At 37.3% G+C, this 22,354-nt stretch overlaps 1 protein-coding gene across 1 annotated transcript in view; it reads right to left on the bottom strand.

Moving 5' to 3' along the window:
- The window catches only part of LOC139972036 (protein YIPF4-like), a 77,558-nt gene extending 55,355 nt beyond the window's left edge, over positions 1-22,203 (bottom strand). The window contains exon 1 of the mRNA XM_071978911.1: positions 21,552-22,203. Within this exon, the coding sequence (XP_071835012.1) occupies positions 21,552-21,582 (31 nt within the window). The 5' untranslated portion in view covers positions 21,583-22,203. The remainder of the gene's footprint in view (positions 1-21,551) is intronic.
- Between the last annotated feature and the right edge of the window lie 151 nt (positions 22,204-22,354).

Here is a 22,354-nt window from a genome sequence, read left to right as displayed (position 1 = left end):
TACGCAATGGCCAACTGTAGGCTTGTAATTGGCTATAAGCTAAATTTAGCTAATTGCATCTGCCAAACTAAGTAAGTAGTTGAATCAGTAGGCGTGAATGTTACTACGATTACAATCGAGTTAACGGAGCTGACGAGTATTCAAGATCAAAAGAGCACTGACAAAATACCATGCTACAAAAACGACAGTTTAAAAAAAAAAAATCGACACTGAAAGGGGGGGAGCAGTCGCTCCCCCTGCTCCCCCCTGGCTACGTCCCTGGTCTTAGATGATTACCAGTAGCAACTGCATCATGTTTTGCGATACGTTGTCAAATCTCAGTAAACTCTCCTGTTCCAGACGGCTTCAGACATAATGAGCAGTGGTGACTCAGTTCTACAGACTGCTAAACATTCACCAACAGAATGACAAGAGATTAAAGTCACTGGGCTAAGTAACCACGTATTCCACTACAATAACAGTCTTATTTACCAAATTATAACTTAAATAACGAGAAGGTGCAATTGACTTATCAGCAGATATGGCTACTTACCTTTCTGTCGTAACCAGGTACTGCACCGGACACCTATGATATTGGAATGATGAAAATAATGTACTATGTGTATGGATATCGCAACGTCGAATGTAGCTCACGACCCGCCCATTCAGATGTGAATTGTAGTTATCCCTGGAAGCGAAGCACAGACTCGCTCAGGGTTGCATCCATTTCAGGGATCATATATACAAAGACCAGACATATCTATACTTTCGTAATTGCTATTTGTCATCGCAACACATACCGGCTACCATCATGTACGGAGGGTGAATAGAGAATGCAAGGAATGCAACTTGGGTATATAGAATTTATATATATATATATATATATATATATATATATATATATATATATACATAGAATAGTATTTAGCTCAAGAATTCCCGATGTCGCTGTGTGTGGGCGTTAAACTTTTGAGAAGTCCCGCGCGTAATTGAGCTGGCTGGATCAGTGAAACAGGGGTGGTCGTAAAGGTGTAATATACAGCAGCAAAGACACGTGGGAGGACGCTGCCAGCTGTTATATTGCTTACAAGGGCATTGTTTACACTGTTTACAAGGGCAGGATGATGACGATACTGCAATACATCCTAACAGTGACAAAGTACAATAAGAAATGACAACAAATACATTATCTCTTGTTGTGATTGAAATGTCGGCATGCTTTGTCTCGATATATTTTTTTTTCGAAAATTGGAATTTTTCATTAGATATTTCGAGACAAATGGTCCAAATTTCCAACACCAATTTTCCACTAGCAGTAGAAGGAGAGGAAAAAACAATGAAAGTTGTGGCAGTTGCTAACACAAAAACATGGAGATGCTGGGGAGAAATGGGTCTTTGTGGTATTTATTTTATTTGCAAATATTCACATCAGTGCTGTTTTGCACTAAACAAAATCTATACAATTTTAATCACCACTGGTAGCTGAAATTCGTATACTCTCTTTTATTAAATTATTATCATGCACTGCACATTTGATAACCATGTATTGGAAAACTTTAATAATGGCACTTGCAAAAGTCCTCATGCGGTTACATGATTGGTCTTGGTTTCACTTGGCTGAAGGGGTAATGAAGTGTCAAGGAATGACATTAGTAAATAAAATTTGTTAATATGTCATAGACCATTTAAGACAGCTGTCATTGATGTCTAAAGATATCTAAAGCCTTGCCAAATTTTTTGAGAAATTATCCTTTTAACACCAATAGCTCATCGATAAATGTGTCTGGAAAACCTAGTCTAGCTACCCCCCCCCCATCAGGACAGCTCCAGAAGCCACACAAAGTCAATTAGTCAAACCAAAATACTTTAATGGCCCCCAACGAAATGTCATCTTCGCTATGCTGCTATCCCATGCTGTCATCATCAAATTGGCCTTAAAGGAACATTCCAGACATTAAAAAACTTTCAACGTGAATATCTTCAAAACCGCTATATTAATAGAAGCATTACCTCCATTTATATTGTTATGATCACTGTGAACCAATAGTAACTTTCTGCATTAATTCATCTGCTAGCTAGGAAACATTTAGCATTATAATATGATTTAAGCTGAGAACGAGGAGCCAGACAATGTTGCAAAAGTACAAATATTCATTGTGCAAACCCTCATCTTGGATATAACCTGCATACTACTACCAGAAGGTTTTGACTGAATGAGTGATGGAGGGTGGGGATGAGGGTTTCTATAACATTTAAAATTTTTAGCAATATATATATATATATATATATCATCATTATTATTATTATTATTATTATTATCATCATCATTATTATTATTATTATTATGACTGCATATGTGTCCAATTATGTATATTTCTTGAATTTTAGAATGGTCTATTATACAATAATGTTATACAACAATATATATTCTGGATAATAATCAGTACGGCAGTCATTTGTGAAGATTTTAACTGAAACTGTAGATGCCATGAATCAGTTTCAACGATTGAACTGTACACCATACCGTTGTATTCTAGCATTTTAGTAAGGTAAGCCTACTAGTCGATAAAGCCATATTCACTGAAGTTGCTTTAGAAGACGATTTGATACATTCTAACATACTTTCCTTTGCTTTCCAGACGTTGGGAGAATGAAGGTAACTTCCAACCCTTTCTCAAAGGCTTTTCCTGAACCTCAACAGTTTTATACTCTGTTTTTAGTCGAAATGCAGAAAGTCAGCATCAGAAATAGTATCAGGCCTCAACAAATACGGTCGCCAATTCGCCAATGGCGAGTAGAAGTTTGCGACTGGCGAGAAAAAAATGCATTTTGGCAAGAGGCTCATTCGCTCACTGCCTTTATACGATAGGCTTACTATTAACTTGTGAGCCGATCAACAAAGGCTTATTGCCTAATGTTAAACATTACAGTAGAATTAGCAAGTGCACTGTTACAAGTAGGTCCCAAGGAACAGCTCAAACAGCTGTGTAACAACAACTCAAACAGGGGTACCTTGTGTGTACGAACGGTATAAATGAAAACAATGTTCAATAACATTCGCGCGAAAAGGCCTACCTGACATTTCAATACGTAAAACATATAACAGATTTCAACCCTACCACATCAATTGACAAGAGGTAATCTTCCAGCAAAGGGCGACGTCACACCGACGGATATCGACCATCAAACACCAAAACCCATATCACCACCAACAAGTGACTCATCAGTTGAAGAACTAGTTTGCCAATCCGTATCTTTGAACGATTCAACTTCATTCAACACCATCATTTATTCATTTCCCCAAAGATAAGTTAGCAAGCAGTATTCGCAGGAACCTTAGCATAAACAGAATGTGTGCTAAAAACAAGGGAAAAAAGCCCGCATATTTTCACCAAAAGTTTTTCAAGTATCACAATGTAACTGCTGTCTGAGCTTTATGGGTTCTTCCTCTATCAGCAACAGTAATGTATATTAATGTAAGAAAGTTGATTGCAGTGAACTTGAAGCAAGTCCAAATTTCAATTTTGTTCAACGACCAATGTCAATGAGAGATGACAGTGTAACATCGCTTACTTTTTGTACGTGCATTATGTACGGAGATTTTTCAGGTACGGAGATTTTTTACAAAGTGTAGTGATACGAACTGAACTTTCAAGGGAGCGAACATAAAATGATAATTTTGCCGAAATAACATGACATAACTCGAAATAAACAACAGGAAGTTTATTGGATTAATTTTTAGTCCAAAAAATGGATAATTTTCGAGACCTGACCAGTGAAAGCTGCAAGTCGGACACTCAGTAATCGATCGATAATAATCATAATTGTTAGTACCAAGCGTTATCTTAACTTGTTAACAATACTAACACATACACTGATTCAGTAGTCTGCTTTCGTGTCCAGTGAAAGTTACAGTGGTCAGCCATGCCATTGTTTATGTTTGTGGTCACTTTTACAAACCAAGTCATAAACAATGTTTATAATGTTTCACCGTTATTTTTTCATGAATATCATGTTTAAAACACTTTTGACGAAGCACAATTTAAATAGATCGTTTTCTCTGTAAACACCTAACAGTAACAGTTCTAACACTATACCGCGTTATCCATAGTAAGGCCATACTACTTAGGCATATATCGCACAAACACTTTGCGAGAAACAATGACGAGTAAATTTAATGTTTTGGCAAGTAGAATTTTAGACTCGGTCGCCAGTTTGCAAGTAGTTTTAAAAAAAAATGGTCAAGGCCTGTATAGTGTCCTACAGAGAACTAGCATGGCTCTCGATATAAAGTTCCAAACAACACCAACATCAGTGAGCTGTTAAACTGCAACAAGACTTGCTCTCTGCTTCTTTACCTTCTTGAGTTTTCTATTCAAGGTCACTGGACATAGCCTTACCAAAAGGTCCTTGCACTCACTTCAGAGTAGGATCAGCTATAACTTCTTCATGTTACTTATGTTATGAAATATCCCATCCTTTACACAGAATGACACTATTAACAACAAGACAAACGTTCAAATAAAGAGTGACTTCAAACGTAGGTCAAAATGTCTGTGCTACCATGGGGGGTCGACCCTAGGGGGCATGGGGATCAATGGCCCCTCCAACTGTTAAAAATGGGGCAAAAATATGACGTTCGACCTGGAAACATAATTGGTTTGGAGGGGAAGGGTAATGAGGTAGAAGAGGCCGTACATCATACAGCCAATGTATGCTTCTGATCAAGCACATTTACATTCACGGATAGCTTGTATCGGTTAGTGTACCCTCCAATCCTGGATTGATGCCCTTGTTGTGCTACATCATCAATAAAACTAACCTGAGAATGAACCAATGGCGATAACAGACCAGCAATTATTAACGGCAGCAAGGAGTAGCCAATCACACCTATACACTGTGAATAATTCACCTGAAAAGGAAAGAATCAGAGAAACTCTAAGATTGATATCAAAGGATTGGGACGAATGTTGTTACTGTGTGACCAAGTGCTGCCATGGTTACAAACCGGCAACAAATAAAGCAACTGGGGAAGACAACTTTCTTCACAGCATTTGCTTCGATTGTAGCACACTGCTACAGTGAAGAAATTTGCAATTGTTGATTACAAAATTTCTAAACCTGGTTTATTATAGGAGCAGTTGGACTCATAAATATGACTGACTTTTTTTGTGCCTGTGAGCATAAAATATTGAAATAGACAGAAGCTACTTTATTTCCTGTTGTATTAATGTCACAAAAAGTTTCAAATCTTTAGAAACCTGAAATCAACATTTAGCCTAGCCCAACCACATCTTGGTAGTAGCCAGACATAGAATACATGACATAGTAGTAGTAGTAGTAGTAGTAGTAGTAGTAAGTTGAGTCTTGTCTATCCGACATGCTCAGTGATTAACCTCCGCCACGTATCACGATCTTGCGCAAGGTTTATTGCTTCCTCGAAATTGTTAATATTAATGTCCTTAAATTGCGACTTTATTTTTCCAAGCAAGGTAGTCACGGGCCTTCCTTCTGGTTTGGCAGTATGTCTCAGTGCTTCTCTTAAAGCAACCTTTGCTGGAGCGTCCTCCTGGAGTCTTGCTACATGACCGAAAAATCTCAATCTTCTATGTGCGACTATGGGTGACCAAGGTGTTTGGTTGGTTTCGTTGTAGAGCTCATCATTTGATAACCAATCAGGGGCGTATCCAGGATTTTCCAATGGGGGGGGGGGGGGCGCCAGGCATGAATGATCGCCGTCCTGGGGGATGGGTCTAAGGGGAGGGGTGTACAATTTTTGCTTTCAAAGAAGGGCTGAAATGCAAAATGGTGTCATATGCATGGGCGGCGATCCGTACTTCCGAGTGGGGGGGGGGGGGATATGACCTTGTTGACTATCTAAGCGTAGCGCCACCATGAGTTGGCGCGAAGCGTACAAGAAAATTTTGGGATTAACAAACCCTCTAGATGGCCGGAAACGGCACTTCCCGAGGTTTCCAAGCGGCATATACCCAACTTTAAAATAGGGATGTCATGTCCGAAATATCTCATAATCAGGATCCAAAATACTTTTTTTTTAAATTTCGGGTGTTATTTTGGGAAAATTGCCCCTGTCAATCTTGTTTCAGGCGCAACGTTAGAATGTTCGAGAGCTCTGTTATATTATTCGATGAAGAAAAGGGCCTCATGCAGGCTATTATAGGCCTATACACATGCAATACACAATTACACATAGTTACATTCCTAGGTACCGATAGCTAGGGCATCCAGGTAAAACGTGTATTAAGCATTACCCTGGTTACATGAGATTCTCAGCTGTTCGAGGGAACATGTACGTGTGTAGGCCTACTATAGGGCCTATATGAATACTATGAGGGTGTATATATGTACTATATCAATACCGTGGGCGCAATAATACATTTTGTTGTTATAGGGCCAATGAAGCCTACAGTCAACTATTTTTTCTTTATAAAGACGCTTTATTTGAAAAGATCGCACTGCGTTTATGGTAGGCGAGAAATGAAGCTAAAAAAGAGCCGTACATTAACGAAGATGCATAAATGTAGGCATGAAAATATTCTTATCCCTGGCATTTGGTGGGGGGGGGATATGGTGCATTACATCCCCTCCACCCATTTTCATGGGGGGATATATCCCCCCTCCACCCAGGATCGCCGCCCATGGCCATATGTGATCCATTTTTCGACCTTAATAATAAGCAACATTTCCAGTAAATATGGACACAAAATGCACAATTTAGTATGGCTGGCATGTCATTTAGTGTTTATAGTGATAATACAAACACAATTACCATCTATGTTTCTAAAACTATTATGCCGCCGAACTTCGCCAGAACCTTTTCTTGGCAAACAAAAAATAAAGCATACGGGAGGGGGGGAGGGGGTTGAGCGATCACCGACATCTCACATAAAGGTCGTCATCAATTTTTTTTTTTTTTTTTTTTGCTAATTTTTTTTTTTTTTTGGTGACGGCCAATAGGGGGGGGGGGCGCGCGCCTGTTGCGCCCCCCCTGGATACGCCCCTGCCAATTGTTATTGGTCCATCTAATGTTGAGAATATTTCGAAGTAGTCTCCTTTGAAAAGTCCCAATTTTGCGATCAAGATCCTTCGTGGTGCCCCACAGTTCGCAATTGTACAAAAAAATATTCTTTAATAAAGCCTCAAAAATCCTAAGCTTAATGTTCCGGCTTATGTTGTTGCTTTTAATAATACTTGACAGCATGGGCGGGATTACGGGGGGGGCAAGAGGGGGCATTTGCCCCCCCCCACTTTTCCCCAAATCTTAGTTCACTTTTTTGTCGTTTTTGCAGACAAAATGTGCACAACCCTAATCGAAATTATTCCCCCACAACAGCTCTATCAAATAGGCCTATTTGTTTCGAATCTAAGTCGAATTTGTATTTAAGATCGTAACATGTAGCATGCAGAATAACTGGAGCTGGAGCTAGCACATGGTTCGCAGCACAGGTTACGAATCCTGGAGCTAACACACTAGCGATTCAATTCTGCATGTGATGAATCCGCGGCATGTGCTACAGTGCTAGCTTCAGGAATTGATTTTCAACGTTGCTGCTCTACTGAATGCGTTGAATAACTAAATCCAGAGAAACGATTTACGAAGGCCAGATTTGCATATTGGGTATATCAATAATTAAATTCAATATACTGACACATGACACCCCCCCCCCCACCGTGTCATTCAACAATATGCAATGGCAATGCCGATGTAATTTCTTTACTGCTCGAAATCACCCCTCCTCGACTTCGGTGGCGACGGAACCGGTGGACTTGAGGGGCTTATCCCCCATGAAAAAGTGGGGGGGGGGTAAAGGTATGTTCAGCCCCAATATTTGCCAAGTGCTCCAAGAAGTGGGGACCGCGGGGAGAATTTCGAAGTGGGTGCTGAACATATTCTTGATCGGTCCAAATGCACAATATACTAATAATTTTAGGGGGAAAGAACTGTCTAGATGCGATTTATTGTTACTAGAGGTGTCATTTTTGCTGATCTAGGATTTCCTTTTTGCTTAAATTTCGACGCGCCGCGCCAACTGATGGTGGTGCACCGCCTAAATAGTGATGTATAAGCTTCAGTTGTACATCACCATATAAGTTCTTCTATCCGTCCTCCCTAAATTTCAACACGTTCATTAATTGTTTAGATGCAATTTAAAGCCTATATGGGTGTTAATTTAACCGATCTAAGGGTACCTTTCATCGTAAATTTCGACGCTCCTTGCCAACCGATGATGGCGCTCCGCTTAGATAGTGACGTATAACAAAAGTTGTACCCATCACCATCTGACCATATGTTCTACTATCAATCCTCTTCAAATTTTTAAACAATAATTAACTATCTAGATACAAATTGCAGACATGAGATCCATATTTCAAGGATGGGTACATGCAGCTTAGAGCACTCGGGAAGTGCCGTTTCCGGCCATCTGGAGGGTTTGTAAAGCCAAAAAATTTCTTGTACGCTCCGCGCCAACCGATGGTGGCGCTCCGCTTAGATAGTCTTGCTGGCAGGTTCCCCCCCCCCACTTTCACAACTCAAATCCCGCCCCTGCTTGACAGTGTGTTGAAAACACCGTTTGGTTATACCAATTCTTCGGTTAATATCTTCTTCGGACCCCAGCAAGCTTCCAACATATTTACACTTTTTCAACTCTCATTTCCTTTTCTTGTGATTGAAAATTTCTCAGTTTTCGTGCAATTGATTTTCAGATTCCTTCCTGCCAGTTTGTCAGAAACTCGTTTTTCGATATCTTGCAGTATATGCTGACCAGTTGATGCCCAAGAGATATCATCAGCGTATTGTTGGTCTACTGTGAAAAAAGTATAAGTGGTGGTAGTGCTGTAATCATGATCAACTAACTGAGATGGCAGGATAACTACATAGATATCATTATCATCTGATTTCAAAGGGTTGGCTAGATAAGTTATAAAAAATAGTGCACTTGCACTATCTCCTTGTGGTGAACCAATGTTAGAGTTAAAAGGAAGTCCGAGTTTGCCCTCTAATTTGACGGTGTAGGAGACGTTATCGATTAGTAGTGATATCAGGTGAAGTTCATCGTTGTCAAGAACCTGTTCTAGGTCAGTTAGCAAGGATCCTCTTTGAATTGTGTCGAACGCCTTGCTAATATCTAACATCAATAGATTTATAGTGTAACCTATGGATGTTATAGCTTTTTCTGCTAGCACTTTAAAGCGAAGACAAGTTCAGCTGTGCAACGTCCTTAAGTGTAGACAGTTTGGGTAATGGGGAGGATATGCTCATCAATTGACGGACGAATCCTCCTGGCCACACAAACCGCAAGAATTTTCTTCAGTGTTGATAATAAAATGACTGGTCTTAAGTTTTCTGGTGGACCTTAAGTCTTTCCTGTTTTTGGATAGGAGTTAGGATTCCTTGTTTAATTTAAATTGGGAAATCTCCTGATTCGGCTATACTATTAAGATATTTGCTATGTGTTTGTGTGTGCATGGGGCATATTTGAGATGTTCGGCTGTGACCTTGTCACAACCTGGGGTTTTATTATTTTTTAAGGATGAGACTGCTTGTTTAATTTCATCTTCATCAAAGGGCGTGTTTAGTTTTTCTGGAAACACGTTTGGTTTGGGATCTGGAATATTGCAGTTTAAAGTCTTTTCGAAATGTTTGCTGATTTCTTTAATTTTTGCGTCGGTATCTCCTATGTGTTTATTGCCAATTTTAATTGTAATGAGGTCTGTCTTACTTGTTTGTTGTACTACTCCTATTGCTTTAAAGAAACGGTGGGAGTCATCCTTACAGTTTTCAAGTTCGGAAATTTCGTCAATTAAGTTTTGTTCATGGGTAGTTTTGACTAGAAAATGTTGTTGTTTAATTATTTTGTTCCTTTTAGTTTTTAAATTTCTCTTTTGATCAATATCTTTAAAGTTGTCAATTTGGAGTCTAAGGTCTTTTTCTTTCTTGGATAAGCTTGCTATTTCAGTATTATTAAAACGTACTTTTCTGTGGGTGGATTTAAGTTTCGGGCATTGTTTAAACAAACTGTTGACGGTTCATTCCAATAAGTAGCTGGTGATTGGGAAAAATTGGTTACGTTTAATGTGTTAAATACTTTTTCATTATAGTCGATTTTGTTTGATTTAAGATGGCAGGAATTACTACTTTCAACAGTCTTATTGACTGGATAAATTTGTCTTCTTGTTGAGCTATTCAGGGTGAAACTACTTATAATGATTTTTTGATCAGTGTTAATATGAAGGCCATTATAAGCTCGAGCATCAATAATAATAATTTTGAAGTTTAATGTAAGTAAGTAAGTATAACTTTATTACTCAAATGAAGGAAATTAAGATCTTGCACATAAAATGTAAAAAGACAGTACAAAAATAAGGCTATGTTACAAATATGAAAAACAGGGATAGAACGGAACGATAAAACATTAAACAACCGAACAATAAAACAATAAAACAATAAAACACACATAGGCAGGACCTAACGGCTCAAGTTATCATTGTAAAGCCTTATTGCACGTGGAATAAACGAATTGCGATGACGATTGGTTCTCATGGGTGGGAGACGCAGTCTGCCAATGCCCCTAGTTATGATATTATCGTGCAGATAACAGTGAAGCGGGTGATCATGGTCATTCCAAACAATGTCTAGTTTGTTTTGGAGCAAGCACACATAAAATTTCCTCAACTGTTGATTGGGGGTCTCCAATGACTCTACCCGCTTTACGAATAATGCTGTCAATACGGTCTTTGTCAGTCCCCGTGGCGTTCCCACCCCAACCAACGAGACAATACCGTCATACGCCACAGATAGCAGCGTTGTAAAAAATATCCATTGTAGAAGTACGGACGTTAAAACTGGCCATCTTATTTAAACAATACAACCTGCTATTCAGCTTCTTGATTAGAGCATCCACCTGATCGCCCCAAGTTAAAGAATCGTTCAAGTGAACGCCAAGGTACTTGTAAGAGGACACCCTTTCAACTTCCGTACTCTTGATAATGACAGTGGTGGTGGGACAGTACTACGGCGAAAATCGATAACCATCCCCTTCGTTTTGGAGATATTCAATTGAAGAAAGTTGGTGTCACAGTAGTCCACGAATGACTGCAGCTGACGGGGATATGCCTCATCACCATCACCATGGATGAGACCAGCCATGGCTCTATCATCAGCCAACTTGATGTGGGGGCACATCTCCTCCTGAGACCTACAGTCAGCCGTGTACAAAGTAAAGAGAAAAGGTGCAAGGACAGTTCCCTGGGGAGCTCCAGTGTTGGACGAAATTACACCTGACCGGCATGTAGGACCGAGACTAACAAACTGGGTTCTTTCTGTCAGATAATTCATTATCCAGTTAATGAACCCATGAGGGATGTCCATGTTGATAAGTTTCTTTGTGAGAATGTGTGGCTGGATAGTATCAAAGGCGGAAGAAAACTCGAAAAACGTCACACGTGCAGAAGTGCCTTGTTGCTCTAAGTGAGAATATAACCACTGAAGTAAAACGAGGATTGCATCCTCGCAGCTACGACTGACTTTGTAGGCAAATTGCAAGGGGTCTGAAAAAGGGGTGACCAAAGGCTTAAAGTGGTTCAAAAATAAACGGGCTATAATATATGGGGCTATAAAATAATACGGGTTATAAATACAATAACGGGCTATAAAATAATGGGGCTATAGTATAGTCAATTTGGCTTCTTATAGGGTTTCTGTGATTATTAGGTATAAACTTACTTGTTTAAGTGTTGGTATGTTCAAGTTTGTGTTTGTAGAATGTATTACATAAGTATAGATCGTTACGTTCTATTAGGTCTGTTAAGAATTCAAAATTAGTATTACTATATCCAGTGGTGTATTTTCCAATATGTTTAGAAAAGAAAGGATTTGATGAGCCAACCTTTGCATTGAAATCACCACATATAATTACTTCTTTTTTATTGACAGTATTTAGTAGATCTTCAAGATTTTGGTAAAATTGTTCGGTTTCTTCAAGATTCTTATAAGTTATTGCTGATGTAGGGGCATAAGCATTAATAGTATGTAGTGGGTAGACTTTATTATTATAAGTTCTATAAATGGTCAACAGAGCAAGGCGATCAGATATGGTTTTAAAAACACAATCAATTCCTCTCTTAACAAAGAAACCTACACCGTGATATGAATTGCTACAAGCTGCTTTAAAAAATGTATATGAATTGGATTGATCTGACCATGGTAGTTTGACCTAGTCTGCACCTCTAATCTTTGTTTCTTGCACAGCGGTGATGTCAAGATTTTATCTTGTGATGTCTTCAATTAATTCAAGTTGTTTTTCTTCTTTTGAGATCACACGACAGTTAAGAGTACCGACTTTAATAATCTGTTCGTTGTTACGCATTCCAATAAAGAGAATGAATCCAAAATAGACAAGAAATATTCACTCCCGTGGTAGGCTATAGTATAGGCTACTAAAATATGACTGATAGATCAGAAAAGTTGAAATTTGAAATTTGAAAAATGCACACAACTAAATCAATAGAAATAATGAATCCAAACTGTTTCAAACAATAGATCCGTTGACAGAAACAATAAATCTTGATACTAGAGTAAACGTGACAGGATGTATTTACTTAAATGAGCAAAAAACAAGCAAATTTCCGAAGAAAGATGATGCTGACAACACGCCACTGATGTCATCAGGAATTAGGGAAGGGGTGGGGCAAAGGGAGGGAGGGATATGTTACCCAGAACAATGCAACTATTATTTGGTTAATTACAATGGCAAAGTTATCATGTCTAGAATACTTTACATATAACAAAGGTCAGACATTATTATCATTATTATCATTAACTGTGATGCCTAACCAATATCCTTTGAACTAAAGGAAAACTTTGTGAAACCTCACAAGGAACAGAACTCAACTAATTTAAGTAAATCAGGTAATGAGTGACATTCGGTCAGGAAAAGCAACCTACTACTTTCAAGTGTACAGTAGCCTATGGAGTATTATTATTAGTATTATTACACGAAATTTATATAGCGCCTTATTCAATTAAAAAATTGCTCTAAAGCGCTTTACAGCAAAAGATAAAAATTTGTTAAAAGTATAAAAGTTAAAATGGTTATAAAAGTTAAGATTGTATAGAAAAATATATGATAGAAATGTAAAAATTAAATAGAAAAATTATGACTAATATACAAAATAACACCTGAATTAAGTACGTGCAGCAAGTAGAATAAAAAGTACATTAATCTGTGTTGGCAATTAAAAAATTGCTCTAAGGCGCCAACAGCAAAAGATAAAAAATATGTTAAAAGTAAAAAAGTTCAAAAGGTTATAAAAGTTAAGATTGTAAGAAAAATATATGATAGAAATGTTGAAAATAAATAGAAAAATTATGACTAAAATACAATAATAACACCTGAATTAGACATTTAGAGTAGACAGTACAGACTCAAGGTGACACAATTTGTAAATAGACAGTAACTTTAATAGATTGAGAAAGGTGGTTTAAACAGGAGCTTTAGGGATTTCACTATACACAATAAGTGATACTTGAAACTAATGGATGATATACCTGTTACGTATGTTAACATTATCTACAGTGCACTTGGATTAATCATCGAAGCATTGCAGAATGCCTTTTTTTGCCATTTTTCCCCCTCACTTTTTGGACTTTGATATCTGGCAAAGGCTATGAAGAGACAGATATTAATTGTGATGCTGCAATAGTTGAATAAATCAGTGTAATTTGAAATGGTACAAAACTGTCCCCACTGTAGGCTACTGTTTGGTCATGTACAATGTCAGTCCAAAAGCTATTCCATCATGTCAATTAGAACGTAACTAACCTCAGCTCCAAGAACCTTCCAAGAAGAAATACTACGAGAGATCCAAAAATCCAAATCGTTATTATCCAGGAAACAACCTGAAGAGAAAAGAAGAAGAGCACGAAATATTTATTCACCATCATTTTGACTTATGGCACGAGGGATCCAAGATACATACATAGATACATACACACATAGATACACATACATACATAGATACATGCAAACATACACCCATACATATTTAAGCAGAATGACCATGCTTCCTGCTGTTACTTGATCTCTAAATGAAACAATCGGCATATCACATGCTTCAGGCCTTGATTTATAAGGAGCGCCAGCGCAATAGTGCTCCTCCGCGCTCCTTAAATTTGATCTTTGAGAGCAATTCACAGCGCTCCTTAAATGTTACTAACGCGCAATAGTCTCCTCAATTTCCTAAGGAGAGCAATGAAACTGCGCACCGCACATGATAAAAAAAAATCAATCCACGAGCTCTGCGTCCAGTCACTTGCTTCAACATTCAGAGTATCTTCGGTTATTCCGAGCAGAACCACCTGGAGCTGTACAGTTTATTGTCCCATTCGTACGTATATATGAGTCACGTACGCATCAGTCAGACACCGGTATGGCTGCAATACAGGCTACAATACAGTGTAAGCCACAACAGGTATGTACAAGCGGGAGGTTGCGTTCTGAACACGTGTAATTTCGTCAGTGTGGACGAATTACGTACACTGTTGTAACTTTTAGCAGTGCCAATTAGTGCAGCCCCCACTACATGCAAGAACATGTCATAGTGCATGATATTGCACATTGTCATATAAACAGGCAATTTAGAGCCTGTATGTTCATGTGTCATCCGAAATCTTCAAATGATAGTGTTTTCGCTCCCAATAGTAACGAGATGGTTAAACTTACAGCCTAACACACTGTAGTATAGGTAAATTTGGAGCCTATACAGATGTTTTCTATGTACATGTATCATCTAAAATCTTCAAATGGTAGTGTTTTCACTCTGAATAGTAATACTTTGTATTGCTTGTTTTGAGATAAAATAAAGACAACAACTCAACTGCAGGAGTTCAAAATAATAAACTCTATTTCTCTTCATGCCTCACATGATAAATAGTACGTAAAAGGCCTGCATTGGCCCTGCATACTTTGATGACAGCAAAACGCTCTCTTGAAACCCCCCAGGAAAGGAAAAAGACGATGGTGACTTCATCCAGAAGAGCGATTATGTATACATTGGTGGTCCTAGGAGAGCAATTTATTACTTTCCTGGATTTTTTAAATCAATTTTATTTTATAGGTACAGTAGTTATAAAGACAAAACAATAGGTTCCAGTCAAGGAAAGCACTTCCATCTAACACACTTTGAGTTGAATCTATAATTACCATTGGGTTAATATCATGGAAATGGTTAAAGGGATTGCCACCAACCCAGGGATGGATAGCTCACAGTTGGTAGAACATAAGACTTAATTCCACAGATCTGGGTGTTTCCCCAAGAAATTCAAAGTAGTTATTAGCACAATTCTAATGTTTTTTTTTCTAGGGCTGGATATTTCAAGGCCCCCAACATGTGTAGACAGCATCAGCGACCCCAGGGCCACAACAATTTATGTCTTCAGGGTAACTAGTTTTCAACACTGAAACGGACTATTGCATACAGAGATTGTCCAGTTGAGTAAACATTAGACATAAAAACAATGAGAGAGTAATTCTAGGTAACTAAATTCATTTGATCATAATTTGTTATGTGATAAACAATTATTGTGATAGCAAAAGGAGAGATCAGTGATTAATGGTTGTTAACCTGTAGTCTCTTACACAACTTGCCAAATAAAAATTAATTACTCGGTGAACAGTTTCGATTGTTGATATAATCTCGCATCAGTATCTCCAAATGTTGTTATCGGAATACCCTAACAAAACACAAAATTCTTGTTGTTACTGTAAGAGACCCTTCCCGAAACTGTCCATAGACTGAAACAACAGCAAACATCATCACAACCAATAATGGACCCCAGAAATCAGATGAAACTTGGACAATTTTTCTCTGAAATCCTAGGGATGGGCAAGGAAAAAAACCGCATCGCAGCTTGTAGTTGATGTTCTACATGTCAATATCGAGCTCTTACTTGAAAAAGAAGAAAATCTCACAATCACATTTTTTAAATTTGTAACGTGTCAAGATATTAAAGTTCTGTAAATCCTGTTCAAACTGTATTTCTTATTTACATTTAACAAACTGCTTATAACGACTTTATACCAAATTGATCATCGTTTATTGTAAATACAGAGAGAATAATTTGTCTCCAATCAACTTAAACATTAACCACCCCTGCCCCCCACTCTCTGCCCTCACTCCCCCACCCTCTGTTATGATATTATCATTCTCACTTACAGCAGAGGAGTCTCCTCATTATCGTCATCTTCTTCGTCTACTTCCAGCAGCCAACCGTAACCTTTCTGCTGTAGAAAGCTTGATGCAGCACCCCCTCTGTGCCTTACACTTGATCCTCCACACTCTTCATCATCACAAAAGGACATCTCACCTAGCTCAAGAGCTGCATCTTCTTTGCTCTCAGGTGTGGCTAGTGTGAGAAGAATTGAAAAGCTGATGTCCTCTAAAGTTTGTATTCATCTTTCTTATATATCCTAGTTACATAAAAGTCAACAAAATAGTTACCATTATAAAGTAAAACCTTCATGTGCACTATTCACCTGTACCTAGATAAATTTGAAAACAAACTTATCACTGTTGAAGAATTTCAACTTAAAGGGTGTGAAGACTCGCGCAAAAAGAAACGTCTAATGCCGGTAATTTGACCTAGTTTCGAATGAGGTGTAAGAGAAGTGTTAAACACCACCATCGATCCCAGAAAATACACAGACAGCTTGCTACCGTCGGTAATTAGACACTAGTGTACAGTCAGTACATACAGCTGCGGTCAATACCCACAGCACAGTATACAAACGATACAGCGATGTCATCTCAGATCCAGCTAAAGATAACAATTAAGGTATCACGTTTCATTACTGTCTGCATTTTGTAGCGACACGAACAAAACGTCACTTGCAAGCAACAGAAAGTTAACTTTTTCAGATGGCCGCACGCAGTTTGGGGCGAGTCTTCAATGCCTTTAAAGTAACCAAATCAAAGGAGAGACTTACAAACATGATTGCCTTTATCACCACATCCAAGGTATTTTATGTTTATGACCCATCAGAGTCACAGCCTACAGTACATATCCCATTAACCTGATCAAGCGGAGGTAACTCCTACAGAATGTGAGATAATCCAGCAACTCACAAATACATCTAAACGAGTCAACTACCCACATGATGAGTAACTCATATGCTTTGCAAAAGGTTGTAGCATATACACACAGCAACCAATAACAATCCTTCTTGCAAACATGAAATAATAACAACCTCTTCAGCTACTTAAATGCTTTTTTAAAATATTCTGTCAAATTGAAATCTGCAATATCTCTGATTCCACCAGTAATGTAACTTGCAACTATTTGCAGAGTAACTATATCATGTAGCTATTCCATTGCTTTGATAAATGTCACTAACTGACATGCAGAGTTTCAGAAGTCCTTAGATCAATTGTCGACCATCAACAAATGATCAGATCTTCTGCTAGTCCTATCCTTATTGTAAGCAAGTATCGTCAGAATTGAAAAAGAATCGTTTAAGTTGAACGTCTGTATGTATATGTACCATAAATGAAGTTCATCCAACCTTTGCTTTTACATCATTTTTTTCTTCTCCACTAAAAGCATTAGCATCAGTTCAACAAAGTTCAATCAAGATTGCGACTTCTGGATATTTAATGATTTTACCAGAACATAAAAAGTACACACATCTTAATTTGAAGTATACTAGCTTGTCACACAAATAGTACACACATCTTACCTTGAAGTATACTGGCTTGTTACACAATAGTACACACACCTTATTTATACTAGCTTGCCACACAAATAGTGCACACATCTTAATTTACACTAGCTTGTCACACAAATAGTACACACATCTTAATTTATACTAGCTTGTCACACAAATAGTCACACAACTTAATTTGTAGTATACTAGCTTGTCACACAAATAGTACACACATCTTAATTTGAGGTATACTAGCTTGTCACACAAATAGTACACACATCTTAATTTACACTAGCATGTCACACAAATAGTACACACATCTTAATTTACACTAGCTTGTCACACAAATAGTACACACATCTTAAATTACACTAGCTTGTCACACAAATAGCACACACATCTTAATTTACACTAGCTTGTCACACAAATAGTACACACATCTTAATTTATACTAGCTTGTCACACAAATAGTAAACACAACTTAATTTATACTAGCTTGTCACACAAATAGTCACACCACTTAATTTGAAGTATACTAGCTTGTCACACAAATAGTACACACATCTTAATTTGAGGTATACTAGCTTGTCACACAAATAGCACACACATCTTATTTGATACTAGCTTGTCACACAAATAGTACACACATCTTAATTTATACTAGCTTGTCACACAAATAGTACACACATCTTAATTAATACTAGCTTGTCACACAAATAGTCACACAACTTAATTTGTAGTATACTAGCTTGTCACACAAATAGTACACACATCTTCATTTGAGGTATACTAGCTTGTCACACAAATAGCACACACATCTTCATTTGAGGTATACTAGCTTGTCACACAAATAGTACACACATCTTAATTTATACTAGCTTGTCACACAAATAGTACACACAACTTAATTTATACTAGCTTGTCACACAAATAGTCACACAACTTAATTTGAAGTATACTAGCTTGTCACACAAATAGTACACACATCTTAATTTGAGGTATACTAGCTTGTCACACAAATAGCACACACATCTTATTTGATACTAGCTTGTCACACAAATAGTACACACATCTTAATTTACACTAGCTTGTCACACAAATAGTACACACATCTTAATTTACACTAGCTTGTCACACAAATAGTACACACATCTTAATTTACACTAGCTTGTCACACAAATAGTACACACATCTTAATTTATACTAGCTTGTCACACAAATAGTACACACATCTTTAATTTATGCTAGCTTGTCACACAAATAGTACACACGTCTTAATTTGAGGTATACTAGCTTGTCACACAAATAGCACACACATCTTATTTGATACTAGCTTGTCACACAAATAGTACACACATCTTAATTTACACTAGCTTGTCACACAAATAGTACACACATCTTAATTGACACTAGCTTGTCACACAAATAGTACACACATCTTAATTTATACTAGCTTGTCACACAAATAGTACACACATCTTAATTTATACTAGCATGTCACACAAATAGTACACACATCTTAATTTGAGGTATACTAGCTTGTCACACAAATAGTACACACATCTTAATTTACACTAGCTTGTCACACAAATAGTACACACATCTTAATTTATACTAGCTTGTCACACAAATAGTACACACATCTTAATTTATACTAGCATGTCACACAAATAGTACACACATCTTAATTTGAGGTATACTAGCTTGTCACACAAATAGCACACACATCTTATTTGATACTAGCTTGTCACACAAATAGTACACACATCTTAATTTACACTAGCTTGTCACACAAATAGTACACACATCTTAATTTATACTAGCTTGTCACACAAATAGTACACACATCTTTATTTACACTAGCTTGTCACACAAATAGTACACACATCTTAATTTACACTAGCTTGGCACACAAATAGCACACACATCTTAATTTACACTAGCTCGTCACACAAATAGTACACACATCTTAATTTACACTAGCTTTTCACACAAATAGTACACACATCTTAATTTATACTAGCTTGTCACACAAATAGTCACACAACTTTATTTGTAGTATACTAGCTTGTCACACAAATAGTACACACATCTTAATTTATACTAGCTTGTCACACAAATAGTACACACATCTTAATTTATACTAGCTTGTCACACAAATAGTACACACATCTTAATTGACACTAGCTTGTCACACAAATAGTACACACATCTTAATTTACACTAGCTTGTCACACAAATAGCACACACATCTTAATTTACACTAGCTTGTCACAGAAATAGTACACACATCTTAATTTACACTAGCTTGTCACAGAAATAGTACACACGTCTTAATTTATACTAGCTTGTCACACAAATAGTCACACAACTTAATTTGAAGTATACTAGCTTGTCACACAAATAGTACACACATCTACCTTGAAGTATACTAGCTTGTCACACAATAGTACACACATCTTTATTTATACTAGCTTGTCACACAAATATTACACACATCTTATTTTGAAATATACTAGCTTGCCACACAAATGGTACACACATCTTAATTTACACTAGCTTGTCACACAAATAGTACACACATCTTCATTTATACTAGCTTGTCACACAAATAGTCACACAACTTAATTTGAGTATACTAGCTTGTCACACATGAGCTTTTTTGTTGTCGACAGTTCTGAAGTTGAATGATGACTCTGCCAATATTCAGAAATATTTTTCTTATCATGTTTATTTTATTCTGCTATGTTGTAGTAACACAAATGTTAATATAAATAAGACTGATTTCATGTCAAACAAGTGAATTTAAAATGCATTCCTCTACTTTAAGTAGACTGCACCATGACAGCCTACAGTAGGTATAAAAACTGCACCACTACTGGCGAATACAATTCTAATGAAAATTACCTACACTTCCATCAATATTTGTCAAAATATTTTAATGTATAGATGCACATGTTGTTGAAGCCTCATTATGCAATTCCATTTTATAAACATGAATATACCGCGATCCCTAACCTGTTATGTAATAAGTATAACATGTTCATAGAACGCCACCACCACATAAGAAGGGACCGAGACACGTAATAAATACTAATATCAACCTAAGACATACTGTCTGTTTATCATGATTAAGAACTAGCATGAGACACAACATAACCCTACTTTCTTTTTTGGTACTGTTGTGTACTTAATAATCACACAATCACTACAATGTAGAACAAGCAAATGAAAAACTCATGGCAATAAAAAAGTTGCTTAAAACTTGAAATTTTTGTTGGGTGTTGAATGAAATGTTTTTCTTTGTATTCATATCTTCAGTCTTAGGCATATATACTTTTTGGTGTAATGCCATGTTGTCATCTCCCGACAGTCAGTTACACAGGTGTTAAAACAAGCAACATATCTGGGGTAAATAAGCAAGCGTCATCCTTATGTACCCCACAATATATAATATATAATTAATAGCACCCGCCATAATTGAAACCAAATTTATTTTGATTTATCTTCCCTGGTCTATATTTCAAACGAAATTTCACGAAAGGTTATCAGCATTGTATTTCTTTTCATGAAAAAGTTTGCTTAGATAGGCCTAACTTAATTTAACTTATTAAATAATCACTAATTTTAGGATACTAAGTAATCGTGCTTACTACTGCTACTATTGGTACTAGATAGTAGTACTGGGGCCGTGCTCCGGAGCCTAGCCTACTTATAACACAAAACCGTTAGGCTATGTGATAACCAACACAGTTGAAAACCACCAAATATATCTCAATATTCACATCGTACTTAAATGACCAATTCTTTCACATCACTTGGGGGAAGCCTAACGGTTAGTAATATTACCTTCCGAGTACAGCCCTTGGTTTTGGTTCATTGTATCGTCTGATTTTGCTGACGTGGTTTGTCCAACAAGTCACGAAATCGTCTGAAGTCTGCGAAGTTGACATCCCGTAATTCAGTGATGAATAGGATGTAGCCGGTGCCGCATCCCTTGCAGAATAGGAGGTTTTAAAGGATCTGGGACTTGATGTCATTGCTTTACAACGATAACAATGGGTAAATGCTCTAGCCTATATTGATTTGCGACAGCATATCTTTTCAACTAAATTAGTCCACCGCAGGTGCAATCTTCCTCAGGCTAGGTATGGCTCGACCTTCGTTGTTACCACTTGTAGTTGTATATGTGACGTTAGGGTTGTTCGCAATGCAACAACACACATACTGCTGTGTGTTAAAGCCTAGCTAAAATGATAGAATGGTACAATGATAGAAAATTGGTCAGGTGTGGAAGGCACGCTTGCGGGAAATACCCTTCGATTTGGAAAGTGAGTAACGAGCACCTAGGCCTGTCCAAGCAATATAAATGCTCTCTGTAAATAGCAATATTACATAGCAGAAGCACATGAAATAAAGCTTTCCCTATTTCTCGACATCCATTTTCATGTTTGCTAACAGGTAGTTGTACCAGAGGTCATTGTCTTAAACTCCAAAAGTCACATAGTAGGATTAATAATATTCGGCATAACCTTTTTTTCTAATAGGGTTGTGAATGAGTGGAAAGGCTTGCTTGAGAAAGTTGTACTTGCAAGTAATGTCAATGGGTTTAAGAATGCGGAGATATTTTCCCAAACAGGGAGACTGTTCGC

Source organism: Apostichopus japonicus, chromosome 8, assembly GCF_037975245.1.
Source record: "Apostichopus japonicus isolate 1M-3 chromosome 8, ASM3797524v1, whole genome shotgun sequence".
In the NCBI taxonomy this organism is placed as follows: Eukaryota; Metazoa; Echinodermata; class Holothuroidea; order Aspidochirotida; family Stichopodidae; genus Apostichopus; species Apostichopus japonicus.
The sequence above is the reverse complement of the archived record's forward strand: the minus strand, read 5'-3'. Positions and strand labels throughout refer to the sequence as shown.